Source organism: Somniosus microcephalus, chromosome 18, assembly GCF_052327205.1.
Source record: "Somniosus microcephalus isolate GS21.2 chromosome 18, FLI_Smic_1.0, whole genome shotgun sequence".
Taxonomy (NCBI): domain Eukaryota; kingdom Metazoa; phylum Chordata; class Chondrichthyes; order Squaliformes; family Somniosidae; genus Somniosus; species Somniosus microcephalus.
This window is the reverse complement of record NC_141004.1, coordinates 72,727,252-72,754,486: the sequence shown is the minus strand read 5'-3', so window position 1 is coordinate 72,754,486 and position 27,235 is coordinate 72,727,252. Positions and strand designations below refer to the sequence as shown.

Genomic DNA, 27,235 nt, shown 5'->3' with positions numbered 1-27,235 from the left:
AAGCAGAGCAGGCTCCCGTGGCTCAGGAGCCTGGGAAAAGAAAAAGCAGGTTGACACCAAGGATTTAGGCCACCCTGCAAGCACAGTGTTCCAACAGAGGAATCCCAGCCCAACCACAAACTCATTACTTAGAAATCACTGTTGGTGAAATTAGCTGATCAATGCTGCAAATGCTCCGATGACATTCCTTTGTCTGCTATTTTACTAGACACATTCATTTAAAATAAACAAATGACTGCTAGTGTTAAATCAGAGGAGTCTCATGCAAACAGGTTATGTTTTTGTTTGCTGATATTGTCAACATTAATTGAGGATTTTATGTTCTAAAGTACATTGAGATGGGGAGTAAGTACACAAACATCAGAGCAGAATTTGGTATGGATTGCATTAAAGCAGACTGTACCTTTCAGAATAGGAATATGCAGACTAATGTGGAAATGGATGTGCAGGATCCCATTGTGCAGGCATTAAAATCAAGTTTTAGTTTACACCACAAGATCCAATGATTCAAAGTAGAGGACTGAGAATGTTGGCCGAGACAGGAATGGATTATATTGAAGCCAGTTGTAGCAAATTGAAACTGAACATTTCCACGCACCAATATAGTTATTTATATGATGCATAATTACAGTGTAAATGCCCCTTTTCATGCACAACTGTAGCAGCATTTTATGTTACCTTTCGTCTTGCTATTAATGTTCAATGACTAACTACGGTCTCAGATCCACCCTCCAGGGCACACATTTCTTTTAATGAGAGATACAACACATCAAACCCTATTTTCATTTCAGTGTACTAATGTCTATATTATAAATAACCTGAAAAAGCTCCACTTCCTGAAGCCAGATTCCAGCCTTCTGTGCAGCTTCCTTCAGAGCAAGGCCACTGGGGATATAAGCAGGAATATCTCCCTCTTCTTCCAAGGCAGCAGATAGAGTTGTCAAAGAGTGTGGAAACCTGCAGGAATCAGAGACACTTGTTAAAAGAAGCTGAACAAATTCATGGTCCATTCTGGGCGCAGTTACTTAACATTTTCATAATCTAACAGTCTTCTTAATTGTTTTCAGACATTAGAATTAAAATCAAGAGTCCACCTCTATTTTCACTTCTAAAAATGTTTAAAATGAGATGTTGCCTCCATTATATACGGGACCTATAAAGTCCAGGAAGAGTGACCATGTGTGAACAATTCCACAAAGAAATGTTTTTAAGTCCTTTACAGTGGATAGGTTTCTTGCTTTACTTGTTGTGTGGACATTAATGTGGAATTACACCATCAGCAGTGTCTATTAATGCAGTGCAACTAGTCTGTCTTTGAGAAAATGTCTCCATCTCAGCTTCGCTTGTTCATGTTCCCGTCTCAGTTGTTATCAACCCTCTTCCCCAGAAGCCACTCAAATGGATGATCACCCAATCCAACCTTGCTCCTTTCAATTGTTTTAACCCCTTCAGTTGCTCCAAATTGTTTGGTGTAGACATAGCTGGAAGTTTTCATATGCAAATTGAAAAATGGGTCCACCTGCACTTTTCTAACCAGTAAAGCTCTAAAATAGGGAATGCATAAAACAAGTATTCTTAAAATCAATTCAATTTGGCTAGATTATGAGGTGCCACATTTAAACATTGGATAAAATCACAAAACATCCGACAAACTTAGCAGCTAACAATAGCACTGTAACTCTTAACAGTTAAGCCAAGAGGGTAGACAGAGGCAAGAGTGCAAGGTTTATGAACTTTGGGGGTTGGGGTGACAAGTAACTAATAGAATCCTACACGGTAGTTGAGATTACAGTGAAAGCCCAGTTCTACCAATGCCTATAGATGGCTCTGTTCTCAGCCAGCCCTAATAGGATGTCAATTACCAATCAAATAGTCCAGCTGAATTGATGACATCAAAGTGTAGAATTAGTGTTGATCTTTTGAGAAAACAGTTACTCATCAAGTTTTTTAAAATCTCATTCCCTGCAAACTCACTATCATGTTTAAACAGTACCACATGATCAGGAAAGAAGTAGTCACCAAATGAGCATAACTGTTCTTTGCCAATACATAAATATTACTTGATGTGCACCACAACAAACAACCTGAAATCAAAACCGATTTGGTTAACCCAGGAAGGAGCCCTCATCTAGAGCAGGAGAATTGCCCTTAACCTGGCACAGCATAATCTGATTGGTGGGTGGGTGTCATTTAATAACAGGATTACTCATTTCCCTTCTGAAAGAAAACTCAGTTTAAAGCCACGAATACAGAATCCTAAGGACCACCTGTACATTTGCTGTGCAATAATCAGTGTTCTGGGTCTAAGGGGGCAGGTATAAAGAGTCCGATAGACTTCCTACATTACAACAGAGACTACACTTCAAAAGATCTTCATTGGTTGTAAAGCGCTTTGGGACATCCAGAGGTTGTGAAAGGCGCTATATAAATGCAAGGCTTTCTTTTTAATGTAAGCAGCAAGGGAGGAGATCATGCCGAGTGTCCATGGAGCATAAACAACATATGGAGGAAGGGTTCGGAAGTGAATTCAACAATGAGTTCAGACATATTGTCCAGTAATTGAAGGATTAAGGGCTGCAGATCTGTTTTTTGGGTTACGAACAGTCTTTGCTGGACATAGAGGTGTAAACAGCAACTAGATGGTTAAGTAATGCTGTGTTTATAAGTATGGAACTGTTTTGGGGTAAGCCTGGCTTAATGACTACATATATACAGGGTAGGAATGAGGAGCCCAGCTAATAAGACAACGTATCTTAAGGATCTTTTAAATTGATGTAGGGATGAGGGGGAGAGAATCCCAATATAACTATAGATAAGCAATTGAAAAAGGGTAGTTAAGGAGAAAACAAAGTAACTGGAAATAAATTCAGGGATTATAAAGAGACTAAAAGAGCCCAAGAAGAGGTGGCTTTACCTGAATTCTAAAAGCATTCAAAATGTATTCAAATACTGAATTTGGAAGCATATGCAGAAGGAAATTCTGTTCTAAGGATATGTGGGGTATAGGATGTTCAGGACAGATGGCAAAAGAAACAGATTTATATTTACAGGACAATTTGAAAGTCAAGTTGATTGCAGGGGATGGGAAGAAGTGAAATCTGGCTCGAGCCAACAAATTGGGTAAGTAAATGAAGATGACCGCATTTAGTACAACGAGAAGGATATGCAGACATAAATCGGCTTTAATTTCAGTACAGGCCTGTTTCTTGACACAAAGCATGATGGGCCCAACTATGGGGATTGTGCATCTAGCCCTGGCTCTTGTGTATCTAGTAGCACAACATCCAAGTCACCAATGATCTCTTTATGATCAAGTGGCAATTAGCATCAGTAAGATCAGGACAGAAATACAGAATTTCAAGGCGGCAAACTTCAAGACAATGCTAAAAATACTTTATAGAGGCATTGGGGTGCAAAGAGGGCACTAAAGATGAACAAACCAAATAATGTCCGGTATAAAACAAATCAGCGCCAAAACAGGGTGATTGAGGGAAGGCAGAACTGGAATAATTGAAGAAAAATGGAAAACCAGTAGAATTGCTTGGAAATATTTACTAGCAAGGGAAATAGAGTTGCTTTACAATTATTGTAGTATAACAAGTAGCCTCAAGCAGGGGTTTGCAACCTTTTTGCCTCTGAGGCACCCCTCCCGTATTATAAACATTCTACGGACCCCCTGTAACACCAGTATTTTTTCTGTACAAGGATTCTCTCAGCACTGCTCCCACTCACCGTGTTACTGCTACGGCTGCTATCACAGCACTGCAGAAATATTGGTTCCCACCCCACTCCCTCTTTCCCTCCACATGAGCCCCAATCACCTGACCCCATCTTCCTCTTTCCCCCGCAACCCCGACTCCCTCACTGACTGTTCCAGGCACATCAGCCGGTCCCAGTTCTCTGCTTGATTGTCAGTCAAACAGCCTTTTGCCCCCATCTCCAATATTTTTTAACTAATAAACAAAAAAGTGTACAATGAAAATGAAACCACAAATTTTTATTTATTTATTTATTTAATTAAAAAAAAATTTTTTTTAAGGCCGGTGTGATTTTTCTCCCAAATTGCTTGCAGCAGTGTCCAGATTAATGTTTTATTCCTGGTGACTCCAGGAGAATCCGAGAAGGTTGAAATCCTAGCTGGACGCCAACATTGGGTGTGAACAATCAGGTCTGCCTGTGATGCCCTCATTGGTAGAGCAAGACTGCTAACACTCAAGGTAAAGGCTCACAGGTGAAGAATGAATGAGGTTAGGCATCAAAGGGGAGCCAGCACCCTTGTAACTATACTACAGTGTGAGTCAACACTTTGAAGACAGCAGGAGAGAAAGAATTATAGACAGTGTAGAATATTTAAATGAGTTTGTAAACTGTTTCAGTTTTGCTGGTAATAAGTGCCAATCCTAATAGTTTCCTAATGTTGACATATTCCGGTCTTCTTCCTCCACGAAGACAGAGATTCACTGTTTGATCCGAACAGCTCCTTTCCTCCCAGCAGCTGCCGCCTATTTTCCTTGTCCCTTCTTCATTTGATTGACAATCGCGACTGCGCGAATAACAATAGGACAAAAAAAATCAAATCTGAAATGGAACCGACGCACACGCGCACGTACCTGACGAGAGGAGAGTGGAGGATGGAGAGCTCGAGCCAGGGGAATCTGTGCTCAGCGATCGCTGCCTCTCTCCCTTCCCAACGAGCGCAGGCCTGGGCTCAACAGAAACTGCCATCATCGCACAGACGTTCGGGAGGGGGGAAACGGATGTCCGAGTCAGGGCTGGAGCCGCCAGTTTGCTCAGCTTGATCCCACCTTTACGTAACGGTGTATTTTTTTCTAGTTTTTTTTTAAATCTGTTTTTTTTTTTAAATTCCCAGATCCCTAGAAATCCTCTCTCAGACCCCCCCCAGAAGCCTAAAGGATTTTGAAATCAGTGTGGAAGGACTTGAAAGATTATGGGACTGAGAAATAATCCCTGTGCCAGATGATAAATAGCCTTGGGAGGAAATTTGTGGGGCACTGGCTATAATTATAATGATCATTAAGTATAGGAGAGGCTCCACAGAACTGGAAAAAAGCAAATATAGTGCTTTTTATAAAGCAAATATTTGAAAAGGGCTCAACATCCACACCTCCATAACTGGTACACTGTGGCTGTAGTGCGTATTATCTACAGGATGCACTGCAGCAACTCATCAAGCTTACTTCGACAGTACCTCCCAGCCTTGTGACCTCTACCACCAAGGACAAGAGCAGTAATATCATGGGGATACCACCCCCCACCCTCCTGACTTGGGCTTATATCACTGTTCCTGTTTCATCGCCAGGTCAAAATCCTGGAACTCCTGGGAAGACCTTCACTAAAAAGAGAGCAATAAATGTGGCCTTGCCAGCATCGCCCACGTCCCAAAAAAGGTAAAAATTCTGAACCACGGAACTACAGGGCTATTAGTTTATCAATAACAAGTAAATTAATAGAAATATTCTTAAGTTTAGTGGCTGTAGGAGCACCTGTATAGTAATAGCTTAACAGCAAGGATGAGAAGGTGCCGCTTAACATGCCTACAACTGCTTTGATGACAATAGCAATAAATGCAATACTTTATAGATAAATATGATAAGATTATTTGGATTTTCAGAAAGACCTGCTTGAGATTTCTAATTAAACTAAAAATAGGGTAGAATGTGGGACTGGCCAAGAGATTTGATAAAAAAAATATAGAAGATAGACTTCTCATGAAAGTCACAGTTAGACTGGGGAGGTGTTGAGTGGAGTCCCATAGGGGTCAGTGCTTAGATTCCCACTGTTTCTTAAATATGTGAACAGCTTGTATGCCCAAACCAAAAGTATTGTAAGCTTGTTAAATTTGCAAAGAATATTAAAATATGGTGTGCAGTAAGGATGAAGAATTCAATTAATGATTTACAGAAGCATTGAGATTGGTTATGCAATTGGGAAGACAAATGGCAAACAAACAGAAAAATGAGGAATACAGATATACAATGAATGGAAGAGGATTAAAATGGAGTTTGGGGGACCTGGGACTGACAGTCAACTTTTACTTTTCAATACACGTCATGTGTGGAAATGCAATTAAAATGCAAAGACTGTGTTGGGATAGAAGAAAGTGTAGTCTAAGGCGACAGAAGTTATGTTAGTGTTTTACAATGCACTGTACAGACCTCACTCTGCACAATTCGGCGCAGCACACTTCAAACAACACATGCAGCCATTGGAGAGGGAGCCGAGAAGAAAGTATACGAGCTATGGAGAAAGATTACAGAAAGCCATTTGCTACTGTCTACAGAGGTGGTGATGAAGGGGAATTTCAGCAGGGTGTATTATGCATTAAATGGGATAGATTGGGTAAACTCAGTATTCCTGCAAGGTGAATCAGGGACATGGGCTTGAAACTTTTACATTAGGTGCTCAATTACACAAGGAAAGAGACTGAAATGAGAGTTGACTAGTTTGGATGTAACTAAAGTATTTCAAGGGGGGGGGGGAGGAATTATTTCTACAGATATAAACATATAAAAAGTAAAAGGATAATCAAAGGAAGGGTGGGGCCCATTATTGATCAAAAAGGAAATCATCTTGTGGAGGCATGGCTGAGGTACTGAAAGAGTACTTAGCATGTCTTCACAAAAGAGGATCCTGTGTGCAGTTTTGGTCTCCTTACCGAAGAAAGGATATACTTGCCATAGAGGGAGTGCAGCGAAGGTTCACCAGACTGGTTCCTGGGATGGCAGGACTGTCATTTGAAGAGAGATTGGGTCGACTAGGCCTGTATTCACTAGAGTTTAGATGAATGAGAGGGGATCGCATTGAAACGTATAAAATTCTGACAGGGCTAGACAGACTGGATGCAGGGAGGATGTTTCCCCTGGCTGGGGGGGTCGAGAACGAGGGGGGTCACAGTCTCAGGATACAGGGATAGGACATTTAGGACTGAGATGAGGAGAAATATCTTCACTCAGAGGGTGGTGAACCTGTGGAATTCTCTACCACAGAAGGCTGTGGAGGCCAAGTCACTGAATATATTTAAGAAGGAGATAGATAGACCTCTAGACACAAACGGCATCAAGAGGTATGGGGAGAGCGGGAATATGGTATTGAGATAAGAGGATCAGCCATGATCATATTGAATGGCGGAGCAGGCTTGATGGGCCGAATGGCTTACTCCTGCTCCTATGTTTCTATGCCAATGCCAAAGTAAAGAAGGAGTGGGTAGAGAAATGGGATAGGTTAAAAAATAGATAAAGAGGAGGTACTTAAAAGGTTGGCAGCGATCAAAGTAGAAAAGTCACCTGATCCGGATAGGATGTATCCTAGGTTGCTATCCTAGCGTGAAAATAGCAGAGGCTCTGGCCACAATCTTTCAATCCTCCTTAAGATACGGGACTGGTGCCACAGGACTACAGGATTGCAAATGTTGCACCCCAGTTCAAAAAGGGGTGCTGGGTGGGATAAAACAGATAACTATACAGTTAGCCCAATGTTGGTGGTGGGGAAACTTCTAGAGACCCTAATTGTCACTTGGAAGACGACAGGTTAATAAATGACAGCCAACATGGATTTGTTAAAGGCAAATTGTGTCTGACAAACTTGATTGAGTTCTTTGATGTAGTGCAGTTGATGTGTACATGGACTTTCAAAAAGCTTTTAATAATGTGCTGCATAATAGACTGGTTATCAAAATTGAAGCCCACGGGATTAAACAGGTAGTGGCAGCATGGATATGAAACTGGCGAAGAGACAGAAAGCAAAGGGTAGTGGGGAACAGTTGTTTTTTGGACTGGAGGGATGTATACAATGGCGTACCCAGGGGTCGGTATTGGAACCACTGCTCTTTTTGATATATATTGCTGACGTGGACTTGGATATAGGAGACAACATTTTAAAGTCTGCAGGTGACAAAACCTGGAAATGTAGTAAACAGTGAAGAGGATAGTAGCAGACTTCAGCAGGACAGACAGACTGGTGAAATGGGCAGACACATGGCAGATGAAATTTAATGTAGAGAAACGTGAAGAGATGCATTTTGGAAGGAAGAATGAGGAAAGGCAATATAAATTAAATGGTAGTTTTAAAGGGGGTGCAGGAAGGGAGAGACCTGGGGGTTTCACAGACAAAATCTTTGAAGGTGGTAGGACAAGTTGGTACGGCAGTTAAAAAATCCACATGGGATCCTCAGCTTTATAAATAGAGGCATAGAGTATTGTGTCCAATTCTGGTCACCACACTTTAGGAAAGATGTCAAGGCCTTGGAGAGGGTGCAGAGGAGATTTACTAGAATGGTACAAGGGATGAGGGACTTCATTTACGTGGAGAGACAGGAGAAGCTGGGGATTGTTCTCCTTAGAGCAGAAAAGGTTAAGGGACATTTAATAGAGGTGTTCTAAATTATATGGGGTTATGATAGAGTAAATCGTTTCCACTGGCAGGAGAGTCGGTAACCAGAGGACACAGACTTAAGTTAATTAGCAAAAAAACCCAGAGGGGAGAGGAGAATATATATATATATATATTTTTTTTTTTTTTACAGTGAGATATGATCTGGAATGCACTGCCTGAAGGGGTGGTAGAAGCAGATTCAACAGTAACTTTCAAATAGGAATTGAATAAATACTTGAAGGGTAAATACTTGCAGGGCAATGGAGAAAGAATAGAGGAGTGGGACTAATTTGGAGCTAAAAAGGGAAGTAGGTAGTTGCTTGAAAGAATACTCAAGTTATGGAGAACGAGCAGAACGATGGATTGGACCTTGAGAGGAGTTATTTTCTCAAGAGCCAGAATGAGTGTTTCAGCTCACCGAGAGTTTATTTCTCCTTCCAATTTTCTCCTCTCCAAGACGCTAACTGGCTCACTAGGACGCAGTGCTGCTGGTGGTGGTATTCGTACATCAGCCAATTGGCCACTATTTACACGAACCTCAGCAGTGAGCACAGGCAGGCTACCAGACATCTACATGCACAGACTTCCAGTAACATTAACTGATTTCCCCCGCCCCAACTAACCCAGCCTATTTAACCTATAACGGTTATCCAACCGAGGCTAGCCAACACAGCAGATTAAGCTCCAGCGCCCTTTAATCACTGGCCTCACCTCTTGATTATACTGCAAAAATACAGGGACACAGTCTCCCTGTAAACATTTAGAATTCTGAACCTTGCAGGAGGGAGGACAACTGCATAGACAGCTATCAGAGAAGCAGAAATAAAGGGCCACGCTAGTCCTGAACAGATTTGAAAACACCACGGAACAAGCTGAAAGGGCTGACTTGCCTTTTCTTATAACTACCTACTTATGAAACAGATACAGCTCTTTATGGCATATCCAAACAGTTTCTATATACATAAATATACAAAGGCTACAGGGCAGAATAAACTTTTATTTTGCTTTTTATGTACAAGCAAAGTGGAAATATATCTGGCAGTTAAAAAAAAGTCATCAGCTTTCAAAAATAATTACTGTTTGGTAGTGGTGGAGTATAGGTTGAACCTGGGCTGATTGGTGCTGGGTAACTGACCTTATGTAGTAATCACAAGATTAGTTTGGGATCATATTACAGATTTATTTATAGGCTTTCAGACCTGCTGAAGTGCATCTGTCACTGGGCTAGTAGGAGCTGGATACTGCTACAAGTCTGCGGTGAAGACTTGAGTGAAGAACAATTTACTCTAGAAATTAGTTGTAATACTAACAGAATTTTTAAAAATCTATTTTGTTAACTAAGTGGTTCACAGAGACTATATATCAGAAGGGAATGAAACACTCAATCTGATCGGTCAACTTTGGTTCAGTCCGAGCACTCACTGCAGACAGAAATTTGCGGCTTCAAGACCGAATCCCGAGACCTGAGCCCATAATCCAGACTGACACTCCAGTGCAGTGCTGAGGGAGCACTACACTGTCAGAGGTCCCGTCCTTTAGGTCAGATGTTAAACAGAGCTCTCTCAGGTGGTTGTAAAAGATTCCACGGCACTACTCGAAGAAGAGCAGAAAGTTCTCCCAGTGCCCAGGTCAATATTTATCTCTCAACCAAACATTACAAACAGATGATCTGGCCATTTATCTCATTGCTGTTTGTGAACCTTGCTGTGTACAAATTGGCTGCCGCTTTTCCTACATTACAACAAACAGCGGCTACACTTCAAAAGTACTTCATTGGTTGCAAAGCACTTTGGGATGTTCCAAGATCGTGAAAGGTGCTATAGAAATGCAAGTTTTGTTCTTTTATCTGTTCAATATTTACTGTTTTTCTGTGGTGAATCCCAAAATATCCTGAGATTTTTTAAAGGGTTTTTCTTCCATTACAGACTGGCAGTCTTTCTTTTTAACTGCTAATCTAATAGACTTTGTGCAGATATAGATGTGGACGCTTATGTATGATGCAGTAATGCTCTCTCACCTGGCTTTCAGCAAATTGTGAGCTTTCTCCTCCCAGTGTTCGGAGACAGTGAGGAGTTCCTGCAGGTGAGCCATGGCCCTCTCTACAGCTGGGTAAGGCGCTAATCCTACGCCAGAGTCAATCAGCCGTCTCATATCATCCAAAGTGAACGCATCAGGTGCAGAGTATGCTAGCTGCACCTCATCTAGCCACCGTGATTGCTCTAGGCGCTCTCGAAGACACTGCAACTGTAGTAATTCTATGTCAAACCCAAAACTGAGATCCATCAGTTGTTGCAGTTCAAAAGTATTGGGCATTTCATCAGAGAGGGCCTTCTCAGAGCGCTGCTGAAAATCTTCCACAGAATTTAAAAGGTCCTGTGCAAATAAATGCACAATTTTTTTGTAATATTGCATCAAGAATCACATGTTACAGAAACAATATAAACAGTCATTTAATAGTTGACAGAAAAAATAATTTGTTTTGCAAAGCTTTCATTATAATTGTATGGGTACTCATTTTAATATACAACAAAACAAAGTTATAAAAGCTATTGTAGGAACTACAAAATATTAGAATCAAACTCTCACTTTATCACAGAATCACAGAATCACAGAAACCTCACAGTGCAGATAGAGGCCATTTCGGCCCATCGAGCCTGCACCGACACATATCCCACCCGATCCCTGTAACCCCACGTATTTAATCCCCCTAACACTAAGGGTCAATTTATCATAGCCAATCAACCTAACCCGCACATCTTTGGACTGTGGGAGGAAACCCACGCAAACACGGGGAGAACGTGCAAACTCCACACAGACAGTCGCCCGAGGCCGGATTCGAACCCGGGTCCCTGGCGCTGTGAGGCAACAGTGCTAACCACTATGCCACCGTGCTGGTGGCATTTATCTACTAATCTATTCAAGTAGCTCCAGAAGCTGCACATACCTGCAGTAAGGGAGCCTGGTCAATGATACAGGGCAGGACATAGAGTTGTTTGACAAATGCTTGAAGCTCTGCAGCGGTCAGCCGGTTTTGGGACTTTCCTCCACCAGAACGATACCTGAAACACAGTAACTATCACAACATGCACTCTCCCAGGCCAATACCGCACAAGAACACACTGCCAATCTTCTGGCCTTAAGGAACAACACATCATTTGTTTTGCTGGAATAAAATTGCTATAGGTGTGATCTTTTCAGACCATTGGATTTTATCTGGAGCAGTAACTTAAAAGACAGGATCAAAAATGTTCATTTATCTACTGTCCCAGAATGGTTGATCCCCTTCAAAGTAATTGTTTTAAAAATACCACTACAGATACAACATAAAAAGGCCCACCCGATTGCTGGCATGTTAAAATAAGCACCTATTCTTGTGCTTGTTCCCAGTACCTGCATAAATTTAAAAGCATTTTACAATATTCCTCCAGAACACTTCCATGATTTTTTCCAAAGACCTGTTTGCACTTCTATTTGTAAGCCTGGGTCACAAAGCAAAGTATTCAGAAGTGATAAGAACTAGACCAGTTCGAAGGAAAAAGTTAGCTGAAAAGTTAATTAAGATTTGGAGGAATAGAGCTATATCTTATGGGACAAAGGATAAACTGCTGGAACTAGGACATGATCAGTGTCCCTAAAGAATCAAAGCATGGATACTAAAAAAAAACACTAAGTGGGCCACTGAAATGCTGCAAGGTGTGTGGGGAACACAGAAAAATCCTGAGTCTCCTCAATCTCAGACCGATAAAATGAACGGTGCTGGAAAGGCTGAGAATTATGACAACAATAAATGACAAAATAAAAAAGGAAACTCCAATACTTTAAACATATAGCCAGATGGGATTTAAGGAGGGTCTTAAGGATGACAGAAATGTGAAGGGGTTTAGGGAGAGTATTGCAGTTAGCTGAAGACACTACCTCCAGTGGTGGGGTGAAAGGGGATGGGGAATGGAATGTACAAGAGGCCAGAATCAGAGGAATGGAAAGTAGATGGAGTGTTCCACCAGGGCTGGAGGTGATTAGAGATAGGTAGGGATGAGGCAATGAAGGACTTTCAAAGGATGAGAATCTTAAAACTGTGGTGTTGCCGGGGGAGGGGGAGGGGGCACACTGCAGTGGTCTGCTGCTACCGCCCCTCTGACCTGGTTTAGCTTTCCAAGGGAAGTGGTAGTGCTTGATTTAGTTCCCTCCTGGAGCGCTAAACTGGAAGCTCGCATCCATTAGAATTGGGTAGCGCCCGGTGATTCCCGCAAAAGTTATCGCCTCCATTTCTACCCCAATGTCTTACTGGGGGGGGGGGGGGGGGGGCGGGGGGGACACTTTTGAAATGTAGTTCAAGTTTGGTCTGATTAACATTTGCAGTTTATTGTGGAAAGTTATTTTTCAGACCATTAAATGTTCCCTCCTTTAACACTTCTAGATCTAGTGGACAGCAGAGATTATGAAAATTATTAAAAATAAAAGTAGAAAAAAAATATTTATAGCCACGAACAAATTCCACAGGTAAGTACCCATCGACAATAGAGCAATTATCTTCCTCTTAAGGCGCAAGGGAACTTGGAGGTGCAATGTCTCATTACAGGAAACTTTGCTCTAACGGCAGAAATCAGCAGCCGTTTTAGTTAGTTTTTTTTCCTTCTCCAGGCAGGCTCTGGAAAGCGTCTTTGGAGCTTCGCAACAGCTTCAGAGACGCTTCAAGGTACAGGCCGAGTGTTTACGAGCTGTTGCTGAGCAACAGTGTTTGTTGTCAAATACGGAGATTTTCATCTCTGTATGCTTCAACGTTGACTTTGCATGTCCGGCACTTTTGATAGATCGGCAACACGCCGGTCCCGTCGGTGCTGGATATCAGAACTTTTCCTGTATCTCTAAAATTTGGGCTGAATCCAGTCAAGGTTGATGGGACAAGTGTCACTCTCAGACCAATTCCCCTTGGATGCAAATCCACTGCACAAAACTGGCTGCCAACTGTACACCGAACTCGGATACCATCAGAATGGCTGGAGCACAAAATGGAAAAAATAAAGCAAATCAAAGATGCTTTAGGAAGATAGATATTAAGATACCGCGTTGATGCAGTGTAAAGGGATTTTTACGCTGGATCTGGCCCACAGTAAACATGACCTGGAAGGACAGAATGCTGACAATGGGCAACAAAAGTGAAAAGTGTTTCCCACAAATTTGACTTTGCTCATATTAATGTGCATACAACAAAATGATTAGTAAGTGAAAACCTTGTCCAATCAGGGCTGCTCATCCCTAGTATGTGTCACTGTGTCGAACCTGCAATTTTACACACCTGGTTTGTCGTTTATCATTAAGCAGATGCTGGGCAACAGAAGCACACTTTTCTGCCTCTGCAATAGCCGCCTGCAACCGTTTCAACAAATCATTTTCTGGAAATGTTTTCTTCTCTGCTTCCTCTACCATTGATTTGAAATCGGAGAGACCTGATAAGATGGAAACGATAAAGGCAATAAGTAAAAAAGACAACTTCCCCATTTAAAAAAGACAAAAAAACCTAATGTTTCAGAACTGAGAAATTACAATCATTTACCTCCTTTAAGGCATGGCCCAGTGTTTGATTACAAATGTGTTCAGAAGTGAGCGATGTACAAAAAATGTCACGAAAATGTCATACCAAAATGTTTCAAAAGTAAAAATTGGTTCAGAAATTTAAAACAACTTGAAATAAGTAAAAATAAATTATTTTTCAACTTGAAATATTTTACAAACTCTGGTGCAGGAGCAGGACTTACATGCAGGCTTTTATAACCAACAACCCTGAGGATACAATGTATGCACAGCAATGAACTGGTAATAAAATTTTCAGCCAATTCTAACCTTTAGGTCAGTACACCAAAGTACTTTCTATTTTACATGCAATCTTAGTTTTACCAATGCTCTAGGTCTCCTGCCTCCATTTCTCAGGAAGTTGTGTGTTTTCCTTTAGTAGGGTGGAGACTGTCTATAGCACCTGGAACTACAGCCATTCTTTTTCAGTTAATTGCAACTATAGGTCTCTCTGCGCCGAGTATCAGGACAAATTTAGAACGCAAATTAAAGAACACACTTTTTTAAGTTGAAACTTTCAAAAAACTTGCAAGAGGCTATATAATGAACACACGAGAGAGCTACAGTTAAATGTATTCCAAATGCTCCTGCTGGGTTAAGAGCAATATAGAAATGAATATGCACCAAATTCCAAGTTTTCTTTATGTTTCCCTTCTTTCCCTCCTCATCTTATTCATTTGTATGTGGAGGTTGAACTGAGGAACAGTATTGTTTATTTTTCACATACTAGATACTGAGCCACTGTCTGATGGCGTAAACAAGAGACAAGACCCTGTTTTTAAATTAGCATTATGGTAACTAGGAACACCAGACCCCATTCACTCCTATACAGTACAAGTGAGCTACTACCCAGCTTTTAGACCAAGGCAGCTGAAGTAACTTTAAACAATACAACAATACAAACATGGACTAAAGAGCTGAATTCCAGAGGGGAGGAGAGAGCGACTGCCCTTGACATCAAGGCAGCATTTGACCAACTGTGGCATCAAGCAGCTTTAGTAAAACTGAAGTCAATGGGAATCAGGGGGAAACTACCTAGCATAAAGGAAGATGGTTGTGGCTGTTGGAGGCCAATCATCTCAGCCCCAGGACATCGCTGCAGGAGTTCCTCAGGGCAGTGGCCTAGGCCCAACCATTTTTTAAAATTCATTCATGGGATGTGGGCGTTACTGGCAAGGCCAGCATTTATTGCCCATCCCTAGTTACCCTTGAGAAGGTGGCGCTGAGCCGCCTTCTTGATCCACTGCAGTCCGTGTGGTGAAGGTACTCCCACAGTGCTGTTAGGGAGGGAGTTCCAGGATTTTGGCTGGAGGAGAACTTGGAGTGGGAGGGGGAAGGATCCAGTTGTTCTGGTCCACGTAGGAACTAACGATATAGGTAGAACTAGGAATGAGGTTCTGCTGAGGGAGTTTGAGGAGCTAGGATCCAAATTAAAAAGCAGAACCTCAAAGGTAATAATCTCTGGACTGTTACCTGAGCCACGTGCAAATTGACATAGGGACAAACAGATTAGAGGTTTAAATGCGTGGCTCAAAGAGTGATGTGGGAGGAAGGGGTTTCAGTTCATGGGGCACTGGCACCAATACTGGGGAAAGAGGGAGCTGTTCCATTGGGACTGGCTCCACTTAAACTGGGCTGGGACCAGTGTCCTGGTGAACCGAATAACTAGGGCAGTAGACAGGGCTTTAAACTCATGAAGGGGGGGGGGGGGGGGGTGAGAGGCTGCAGGAAAGAGTAAATTTTAAAACAGTGAGAGAAATGTCAAGGCTCTAGAGCAGGGTAGATTTTGGGGTAAAAATAAGCAGAGTGGGTCAGGGACAGAGAGAGTAACAAAGGTAATGAGGCATCAGTGATGAAGGTGACATCAGGGAAAAATAGAAATAAGTCAAAGCTAAAGGCACTATATCTGAATGAGCGAAGCATTCACAACAAAATAGATGAATTAATAGCGGTTAGAAATTAACAAGTTTTTTTTTTATTCGTTTATGGGATGTGGGTTTGGTCCAATAGCCATAACGGAGACGTGGTTGAAAAGTGGCCACAGTTGGGAACTAAATATTCCAGGATAATTAACTTTTAGAAGAGATAGGCAAAATGGAAAAGGAGGAGGGGTAGCCCTGATAATAAGGATGGGATAAAGACAGTAGAGAGAAAGGATCTTAGCTCCAAAAATCAAGAAATATAATCCGTTTGGGTGGAGCTAAGAAACAGCAAGGGGCAGAAAACATTGGTGGGAGTTGCAATGTAGGGCAGAGTATAAATCATGAAATTAGAGGCGCATGTAACAAGGGTAATACAGTGATCATGGGGGACTTTAATCTACATATAGGCTGGGCAAACCAAATTTGCAGTAATAGTGTGGAGGACTGTAATGAAATCTGTTTGACTTGATCCTGTATTCATTTTGCACTCATGTATATTACCCTCCCCCACTGTGTATAGTTTCACTTCCTCTTTCCCGACTAACCTGGGAGGTTCCAGGTCTTGGCTCTTGGCTCCGCCCCTGACTTCTCTTACATAAAGATCCCAGGATCTGCATGACTCATTCCTGTGAACCAGTCGGCGTGTTGAGATCTTAGCTCTGATTTTAGTGATTAAAAGCCAACTTGTTTAAGTCTATAACTTCTAGTTTTGTGGTTATTGAAGGCCCATCAAGGACGAATTCATGGAATGTATGCAAGATAGTTTTCTAGATCAGTATGTTGAAGAACCAACTAGGGAACAGGCTATTTTAGATCTAGTATTCTGCAATGAGAGTTAATTAATAACCTTGTAGTAAAGGGGCCTTTAGGGAAGAGTGACCACAATATGATAGAATTTTATATTGAGTTTGAAAGTGATTTAGTTAAGTCCGAAACTAGGGTCTTAAATCTAAACAAAGCAAACTACGTAGGTATGAGGGGTGAGTTGGCTAAGGTAGATTGGGAAACTACATTAAAAGGTATGATGGTAGACGAGCAATAATTAGCATTTAAAGAACTAATACATAACTTACAACAAATATACATTCCTTTAAGGCACAAAAACCCCACAGGAAATGTGGTCCAACTGTGGCTAACAAGAGAAGTTAAAGATAGTATTAGATCAAAGGAAGAGGCTTATAATGTTGCCAAAAATAGTAAACCTGAGGATTGGGAGGATTTTAGAATTCAGCAAAGGAGGACCAAGAAATTGATAAAGGGAAAATAGAATATGAGTAAACTAGCAAGAGACATAAAAACAGACTGTAAAAGCTTCTATAGGTATGTAAAAAGGAAAAAAGATTAGCAAAAGTAAATGTGGGTCCCTTACAGGCTGAGGCAGGAGAAATTATACTGGGGAATAAGGAAATGCAGAGAAATTAAACAAATACTTTGTGTCTGTCTTCACAGAAGACGACACAAAAAACTTCCTGGAAATAGTGGAGAACCAAGGGTCTAATGAGAATGAAGAACTGAAAGAAATTAGTATTAGTAAAAAAGTAGTACTGGAGAAATTAATGGGGCTGAAAGCAGATAAATCCTCTGGACCTGATGGCCTACATCCTAGGGTTTTCAAAGAGTTGGCTATAGGGATAGCGGATGTATTGGTTGTCATTTTCCAAAATTCCATAGATTCTAGAACGGTTCTCATGGATTGGAAGGTAGCAAATGTAACCCCACTATTTAAGAAAGGAGGGAGAGAGAAAATAGGGAACTACAGACCACTTAGCTTGACATCAATAGTAGTGAAAATGCTAGGATCTATTATTAAGGACATGGTAACAGGGCACTTATAAAATAATAGGATTGGGCAGAGTCGACACGGATTTATGAAAGGGAAATTGTGCTTGACAAATCTATTAAGAGTTTTTTGAGGTTGTAACTAGCAGAATAGATAAGGGGGAACCAGTGGATGTGGTGTATTTGGATTTTCAGAAGGCATTTGATAAGGGGCCACACAAGAAGTTATTAAACAAAATTAGGGCTCATGGGATTGGGGGTAATATGCTAGCATGAATTGAGGATTGGTTAACGGACAGAAAACAGTAGAAATAAATGAGTCGCTTTCGGGTTGGCAGGCTGTAACTAGTGGGGTACCGCAAGGACCAGTGCTTGGGCCTCAGCTATTCACAATCTACATCAATGATTTGGATGAGGGGACCAAATGTAATATATCCAAGTTTGCTGATGATACAAAGCTGGGTGGGAATGTAAGTTGTGAGGAGGATGCAAGGAGGCTTCAAGGGAATATAGACAGGCTAAGTGAGTGGGCAAGAACATGGCAAATGGAATATAATGTGGAGAAATGTGAAGTTATCCATTTTGGCAGAAAAAATAAAAAAGCAGAGTATTTTTTTTTTTTTTTAAATGTTGAGAGATTGGGAAATGTTGGTGTTTAGAGGGACCTGGGTGTTCTTGTACACGAATCACTGGAAGTTAACATGCAGGTACAGCAAGCAAGTAGGAAAGCAAATGGTATGTTGGCCTTTATTACAAGAGGATTAAAGACGTCTTATTACAATTATATCGGGCCCTGGTGAGACCACACCTGGAGAATTGTGTATAGTTTTGGTCTCCTTACATCAGGAAGGATATACTTGCCATAGAGGGAGTGCAATGAAAGTTCACCAGACTGGTTCCTGGGATGGGGGGGATTGTCCTATGAGAGATTGAGTAGACTAGGCCTATATTCCCTAGTTTAGAAGAATGAGAGGTGATCTCATTGAAACATACAAAATTCTTACAGGGCTTGACAGGGTAGATTCAGGGAAGATGTTTCCCCTGGCTGGGGAGTCGAGAACCAGGGGTCACAGTCTCAGAATAAGGGGTCGGCCATTTAGGACTGAGATGAGGAGACATTTCTTCACTCAGAGGGTGGTGAATCTTTGAAATTCTCTACCCCAGAGGGCTGTAGAGGCTGTCACCGAGTATATTGAAGACAGAGATCGATAGATTTTTGAATATTAAGGGAATCAAGGGATATAGGGAAATAACAACAGAAAATGCTGGAAAAACTCAGCAGGCCAGGCAACATCCGTGGAGAGAAAATAGAGTCAACGTTTCAGGTCAAACCCTTTGTCAAGACTGGAAAAGCACAGGAAATGAAATAGATTGAAAGGCCAGGCTGGGAGAGAACAAAAGAGAAGTGAAGAGACATTAAGAGGTATTCAAAACGAGACGAGATGGTGATAGGACTAGTGGAGACAAAAGACCGCTCTAGATTAGGTGTGAAATGTGCTGGCAGAATGGGAGACAGCTGCCATGTGGGAGAGAGAAAAAGGGGGGGGGGGCAGAAAAAGGGCCAAAACAAAGGTGTGGCTAAAAAATAAGTAAAAATGTAATGGGGGCCGAGGTTATGTTCCAATATATCTTCCGAATAGGCACTTTACAGCCTTCCAGACTCAATATAGAGTTCAACAATTTCAGATCATAACCTCGGCCCCCATTACATTTTTACTTATTTTTTATCCACACCTTTGTTTTGGCCCTCTCCCCCCTTTTTTTCTCTCTCCCACATGGCAGCTGTCTCCCATTCTGCCAGCACATTTCACACCTAATCTAGAGCGGTCTTTTGTCTCCACTAGTCCTATCACCATCTCGTCTCGTTTTGAATACCTCTTAATGTCTCTTCACTTCTCTTTTGTTCTCTCCCAGCCTGGCCTTTCAATCTATTTCATTTCCTGTGCTTTTCCAGTTGTGACAAAGGGTTTGACCTGAAACGTTGACTCTATTTTCTCTCCACGGATGTTGCCTGGCCTACTGAATTTTTCCAGCATTTTCTGTTGTTATTTTGGATTTCCAGCATCTGCAGTATTTTGCTATCGTACAAGGGATATGGGGATAGTGCAGGAAAGTGGAGATGAGGTAGAAGATCAGCCATGATCTTACTGAATGGCACAGCAGGCTCGAAGGGCCAAATGGTCGACTCCTGCTCCTAGTTTTTATGTTCTTAAACATTCACTCTCTCCACCACCGGGGGCACCGTGTCTGTAGTGTGTACCATCTACAAGATGCACAGCAGCAACTCGCCAAGGCTTCTTCAACAGCACCTCCTAAATGCGCGACCTCTACCACCTAGAAGGACGAGGGCAATAGACGAATGGGAACACTATCACCTCCAAGTTCCCCTCCAAGTCAAACACCATCCTGACTTGGAAATATATCTCCGTTGCTGGGTCAAAATCCTGGAACTCCCTCCCTAACAGCACTGTGGGAGTACTTCTACCACACAGACTGCAGCGGTTCAAGAAGGCAGCTCACCACCACCTTCACAAGGGCATTTAGGGATGGGAAATAAATGCTGGCCTAGCCAATGATGCCCACGTCTCGTGAATGAATAAGAAAATGATTTATCAAAACAGATATCTGAGATCAGTTACTTAGGGTCAGAGATGGAACTGGTGTAGTAGGGTTTGTGGCTGGAATAAAAAAAATGAGGAACCATACCAAGCGTTTTTCTCCCTATCCTTCCATACCAGGAGGGAGTATTTGTTTCTCCCCTTCCTTCCCTAATTCTTTCACCATAATTTAAAAGTGCTTCCAGACATCGCTCTACATAGGATATACGGCACAGGAACAGGCCATTCGGCCCAACCAGTCCATGCCGGCATTTAATGCCGGCATTTATGCTCCACATGAGCCTCCTCCCATCTTTCCTCATCTAAAATCTATCAACATAACCCTCTATTCCCTTTTCCCTCATATGCTTGTTTAGCCTCCCCATAAATGCACCTATACTATTCGCTTCAACCACTCCGTGTTAGCGAGTTCCACATTCTCACCACTCTTTGGGTAAAGAAGTTTCTTCTGAATTTCCTATTGGATTTCTTGGTGACTATTGATGGCCTCTAGTTATGCTCTTCCCCACAAGTGGAAACATTCTCTCTGTATCCACTCTATCAACATTTTTCATAATTTTAAAGACCTCTATTAGGTCACCCCTCAGTCGTCTTTTTTCGAGAGAAAGAGACCCAGCCTGTTCATCCTTTCCGGATATGTATACTCTCGCATTTCTGGTATCATCCTTGTAAATCTTCTCTGCACCCTCTGCAGTGCCTCTATATCCTTTCTATAATATGGCGACCAGAACTGTACGCAGTACTCCAAGTGTGGTCTAACCAAGGCTCGACACAGGTTAAGCATAACTTCCCTACTTTTCAATTCTATACCTCTAGAAATAAACCCTAGTGCTTGGATTGCTTTTTTTAATTTTTATAAATGGCCTTGCTAACCTGTGTCGCAACTTTTAGTGATTTGTGCATGTGTACTCAGAGAGCCCTTTGTTCCTCTACCCCACCTAGACTCGCACCCTCCAAGTGATAAGTGACCTCCCTATTCTTCCTACCAATATGTAATACCTCACATTTATCTGTGTTGAACTTCATTTGCCAATTATATGCCCATTCTGCAAGTTTATTAACTGATGCACTATCAACAACACCAAAGACTACGAGTTGAACTTATACGAAGTAGGCTTTTATTGACTAAGAACTGGAGCATGCCTCTGCTAGTGGATCCATCCTAAGAGCTCCCGGGGGAAGGGTGGTGAGTCACCTTTATACCCGGGCTTAGGGGTGGAGCCAGGGGCGGAGACATGCCCGGACCTGTACAGAGTTAACAGTGGTTTACCACATTCACCCCTCGTTTAAAAAAGAGTCCGGCGGGGTGAAGTGTTTCAAAAGTTCGTATACGAAAGTCTCTCCGGGGGTCTTGTCTGCCGTAATGATCTTCGTGGTGCCGGTTGCGGCGGTTCTTTGCCCGCGGCCGCTTCTCGCGTGGGACGGAGCACTGACGTGTCGTCCTCTCGGGGTAGGGATGGCACCGGCATGTCGTCAGTTCGTGGTAGACACCCCGGTGGTGCGTCGTGGGTAGTGGTGGTGGGTGGAGGTAGTGGATGGTGATCGATGGTGTTTCGGGTGGTACCTGAGGGTGCGAGGTCTCGAATTGAGACGGTGTCCTCCCGCCCGTCAGGATACGCCACGTAGGCGTACTGTGGGTTGGCGTGGAGGAGGTGAACCTTTTCGACCAGGGGGTCCGTCTTATGGCTCCTCACGTGTTTCCTGAGCCGGACAGGTCCCGGAGACGTCAGCCATGGCGGTAGTGATGTCCCCGAGGTGGATTTCCTGGGGAAGACGAACATCTTCTCGTGAGGGGTGGCGTTTGTGGCAGTACAGAGCAGTGATCGTATGGAGTGGAGCGCATCGGGGAGGACATCTTGCCAGCGGGAGATTGGGAGGCCCTTGGATTTTAGGGCGAGCATGGCGGTCTTCCACACCGTTGCGTTCTCCCTCTCTACCTGTCCGTTACCCCAGGGGTTGTAGCTGGTAGTCCTGCTCGTGGCTATGCCCTTCTCGAGCAGGTACTGGCGCAGCTCGTCGCTCATGAACGACGAGCCCCTGTCGCTGTGGGTGTAATTGGGGAAGCCAAATATGGCGAACAGGTCGTTGAGGCACCTGATGACTGTGGCGCTGGTCATGTCCGGGCAGGGGATGGCGAAGGGGAAACGGGAGTACTCGTCAATAATATTGAGGAAGTATGTGTTGCGGTCAGAGGAGGGAAGGGGCCCCTTGAAATCGACGCTGAGACGTTCGAAGGGGCGGGTGGCTTTAATCAGGTGTGCCCTGTCTGGCCTATAAAAATGTGGTTTGCATTCGGCGCAGTACTGGCAGTTCCTGGTCATGGTCCTGACCTCCTCGATGGAGTAAGGCAGGTTGCGAGCTTTAATAAAATGGAAGAACCTGGTGACCCCCGGGTGGCAGAGATCATTGTGGAGGGTCCGTAGCCTATCGACTTGTGCGTTGGCACATGTCCCACGGGATAGGGCGTCTGGGGGCTCATTAAGTTTCCCGAGCCGGTATAAGATATCGTAGTTGTAGGTGGAAAACTCGATCCTCCACCGCAATATCTTATCATTTTTGATTTTCCCCCTTTGTCTGTTGTTAAACATAAATGCTACTGACCGTTGGTCAGTGAGCAGGGTGAAACGTTTACCGGCCAGGTAATGCCTCCAGTGCCGTACAGCCGCCACTATCGCCTGGGCCTCCTTCTCGACTGAGGAGTGTCGAATTTCGGGGCCCTGGAGGGTCCGTGAAAAGGCGGCCACGGGTCTCCCCGCCTGGTTAAGGGTTGCGGCTAGGGCGAAGTCGGGTGCATCGCCCTCCACTTGGAAAGGGATGGACTCATCCACTGCGTGCATTGTGGCCTTCGCAATGTCTTCTTTTATGAGGGTGAAGGCCGCACGGGCCTCTGCCGTCAGGGGGAAGGAGGTTGACTTGATGAGGGGCCGGGCTTTGTCCGCATAGTTGGGCACCCACTGGGCGTAGTAAGAGAAGAACCCTAGGCATCTCTTCAGGGCTTTTAGGCAGTGGGGGAGGGGTAGTTCCAGGAGGGGGCGCATTCGGTCGGGGTCGGGGCCGATGACTCCGTTTTCCACCACGCAGCCAAGAATAGCGAGGCGTGTGGTGCGGAACATACATTTTTCTCTGTTGTATGTCAGATTCAGCCGTTGGGCCGTACGGAGGAAATTTTTCTAGGTTGGCGTCGTGGTCATGCCCGCAGATGGTGACGTTGTCTAGATAGGGGAAGGTGGCCTGCAGCGCGTTCTGGTCAACCATCCGGTCCATCTCCCTTTGGAAGACCGAGACCCCGTTGGTGACGCCGAAGGGGACGCGGAGGAAGTGGTAGAGGCGACCGTCAGCCTCGAAGGCCGTGTACTGGCGGTCCTCAGGCCTGATGGGGAGCTGGTGGTATGCCGACTTCAGATCAATCGTCGAGAATACCCGGTATTGTGCTATCTGGTTGACCATGTCAGATATGCGGGGAAGTGGGTATGCGTCTAATTGCGTGTATCGATTGATCGTCTGGCTGTAATCAATAACCAGGCGCTGTTTTTCGCCGGTCTTCACTACCACCACTTGGGCTCGCCATGGGCTGGTGCTGCCCTCGATAATCCCTTCCCTCAGGAGTCTTTCTACTTCTGATTTAATAAAGCTCCTATCCCCGGCACTGTACCGCCTGCTTTTAGTAGCAATTGGCTTGCAGTCTTTGGCGAGGTTAGCAAACAACAGGGGGGGGGTTTGACCTTCAGGGTGGACAGGCTGCATACTTTGCGCGGCGCCGTTTTTAAATTCTGCCGGCTGCAGACTGTAAGTGGGGGCAGGGGCCCGCCATATGCCATCGTGACGCTCTCCAGATGGCACTGGAAGTCTAATCCTAGCAGTACGGGAGCGCAGAGCTGTGGCAGGACGAGGAATTTAAAATCTCTGTACTCCACGCCGTTCACTGTCAGAGTCGCTACACAGTAGCCGCCGACGTCCGCCGTATGGGACTTTGAGGCCATAAAGACCTGGTGGCGTGTGGGCATAACCAATAGGGAGTAGCGTCGCACCGTGTCGGGGTGGATGAAGCTCTCCGTGCTTCCGCAGTCGAAAAGGCAATTTGTGGCATGGCCATTTACCTTTACGTTCATCATGGACCTGGCTAGTTGATGGGGCCTAGATTGGTCCAGGGTGATGGAGGCCATCGTCGAGGTCGGTGGGTCGCTGTAGTATTCGCCCGCGCCGGGGGCCTGGTCCCGAAATGGTGTCCAAGATGGCGGCTCCCCCGCAGCTGGTGGTGCCCAAAATGCCGACCCGCACGGCTCACACGTGGTTGGTGGGGTCCAAAATGGCGGCCTGCACGATTCACACGCGGCGCTGCTGGAATTGGGGGTCGATTTTGCCCTGCACACTCTCGCGTAGTGGCCTTTCTTGCGCATTTGGAGCAGGTCGCGTCCTTTGCTGGGCATTGCTGCCTGGGGTGCTTGGCCTGGCCGCAGAAGTAGCATTTCTGGCCTCTGGTCATTGCAGCTGTAGTTGGGCTGCTGGCGGCTTGTGGCCTTACCGGGTCCCAAGATGGCTGCTCCCGTGACATCCACGTGGCCATCCGGTCAGGGGGGTAGGCGTCCATGTTCTGGAGGGCCACGTCTAACGAGTTAGCGAGGGCCACCGTCTTCTGCAGGTCGAGCCCCCTCTGTTCCAGCAGCCTCTGCCGTGTATAGTTGGACCTGATGCCGGCTACGTAGGCGTCTCGGATCAGGTCTTCCGTGCATTCCTTGGCTGTCACTGCTTTGCAATTACAGGCCCGGCCAAGGACTCTCAGTGCCAGTAAATATTCGGCGCCCGATTCCCCGGGGCGCTGTTTTCGGGTAGCCAGGAGGTGTCTGGCGTAGACCTCGTTAACAGGCCTCACGTATTGTTCCTTTAGCGTCGCGATGGCGGCCGCGTAAGTTGTGGCGTCTCGGATGATCGAGTAGACTCGGTGGCTCACCCGTGAGTTCAAGACAAGCCCTTTCATGTCATCTGTAGTGACGGTAGTGCTGGAGGCCTCCAGGAAGGCTTCGAAACAGCTCAGCCAGTGTTCAAAGTTATTGGCTGCATCTGCTGCTTGAGGATCCAGGTCTAAACGTTCCGGCTTCAAGATTTGCTCCATGTCGAAAATTTAGTCAATAAAATTGATGCACTATCAACAACACCAAAGACTACGAGTTGAACTTATACGAAGTAGGCTTTTATTGACTAAGAACTGGAGTACGCCTCTGCTAGTGGATCCATCCTAAGAGCTCCCAGGGGAAGGGTGGTGAGTCACCTTTATACCCGGGCTTAGGGGTGGAGCCAGGGGCAGAGACATGCCCGGACCTGTACAGAGTTAACAGTGGTTTACCACATTAACATCCTCCTGTAATTTGTTGCAGTCCTCCTCAGTATTGACTATCCCCCCCAATTTGGTGTCATCCGCAAATTTAGAAATTGTGTTTTTGATTTCAAAGTCTAAATCGTTAATGTAAATTGTGAACAGCAGTGGTCCCAGCACAGATTCTTGTGGAATCCACATTTTTCCACTATGAATAGCTACCCTTTACTCCTACTCCCTGCTTTCTGTCCTGAAGCCAGCCAGCAATCCATTCTGCTACTTGTCCCCTGACTCTGCACTCTCTGACCTTGTTCATCAGTCTATTATGTGGTACCTTATCGAAGGCCTTTTGAAAATCTAGATAAATTACATCTACTGCATTACCATTGTCTACTCTCTCTGTTACCTCTTCAAAAAATTCAATAAAGTTGGTCAAGCAAGACTTTCCCTTTTGAAATCCATGTTGACTATTCATTATTATATTTTTGGTTCCTAGATGTTCTTCTATTTTCTCCTTTAGTAGGAATTCCATTATTTTTCCTACCACCGATGTTAAGCTGACTGGTCTAATTCCCTGGACATGTTCTATCTCCCTTATATATCGGTATTACGTTAGCTATCCGCCAGTCCTCTGGCACTACACCTTTTTCTAACGAATTATTAAATGTGTAGTAATGCCTCTTTTCTATCTCTTCCCTAGATTCTTTTAAAATGCGTGGATGCAATCCATCCGGACCAGGGGTTTTATCCTCTGAGTTTGATTAGTTTATTTAATATATCCTTTTTTTTTTAAATTTTAAATGCACGTATCTCATAGCCATTCACTAACAGGTACATGAGTGTGGTCTTGGGCAACACTCCCTTGAACATTTTCTCTATTTTTGCTTGGAAATACCTTTCCTTCCACTTGCTGCTTCATCATAATTGCTGAGATAGGAAACTCGGCATCTAACATCTTGCCAGTCAATGGTACAAGTGCATTGGAGCTGCACAGCACTATGCCACAGGTACCGCCCGAATAGCATTTCCAAACTTACTTTTCTTCTCATCATCTTTTGCTTCCAGAAAATCAGTCACTTTGGAAGACCATTCATCATACATTGCTACATGTAATTTTAATGCACTCAGAATCGGATAGAGGTCATCCAAGGCATAGCGATACCTGGATGGGAAGAGAAAAGTTGAACAGTAAAGAACAAGAAATGAAGTGAAAACATTTGATCACAAACACAGAATCAATGTGCAGAAACGTAACCGATTGGAGAGCGTTCAGCAGCTATATGTGTCTCTGTGTTGGTCCATGCCTGCACTCCGCTGGTGAGCAATTTCAAATCCACGGCTGCTGGTCTCTTGTATTAAAATGCTACAAGCATCAATTCTTTGACTACAACAATATACATTTATAATCTATGTTTACATTAAATTTATATAACCTTAATAAATCACTCAGGAAAAAAGTAGCACAGGCAAAGCAAACTTCCCACTTGACCTTGCTCTTCAGGTTTTAGCCTCAAACCTGTAAAACACCACTTCAAAAACAGGCAGTCCAACATTGTGCATCACCACTAGTGTGTGCAAGAGCAAGACCAAAGAAAGAGAAATATATCGCAGGCTCAGCCACGAACGAGGAGCATTACAAGAAC

The 27,235-nt window shown here is 44.0% G+C and overlaps 1 protein-coding gene across 2 annotated transcripts in view; it reads right to left on the bottom strand.

Moving 5' to 3' along the window:
* The window catches only part of LOC147105378 (lysine-specific demethylase 5B-like), a 169,953-nt gene that overhangs the window by 50,153 nt on the left and 92,565 nt on the right, over positions 1 to 27,235 (bottom strand). For both annotated transcript variants that reach the window (XM_086011674.1, XM_086011675.1), the window contains 5 exons: positions 26,630 to 26,754; positions 13,688 to 13,838; positions 11,336 to 11,450; positions 10,409 to 10,764; positions 819 to 957 (listed from right to left, as the gene is read on the bottom strand). In XM_086011674.1, coding sequence (XP_085867800.1) covers positions 819 to 957; positions 10,409 to 10,764; positions 11,336 to 11,450; positions 13,688 to 13,838; positions 26,630 to 26,754 — 886 coding nt within the window. The remainder of the gene's footprint in view (positions 1 to 818; positions 958 to 10,408; positions 10,765 to 11,335; positions 11,451 to 13,687; positions 13,839 to 26,629; positions 26,755 to 27,235) is intronic.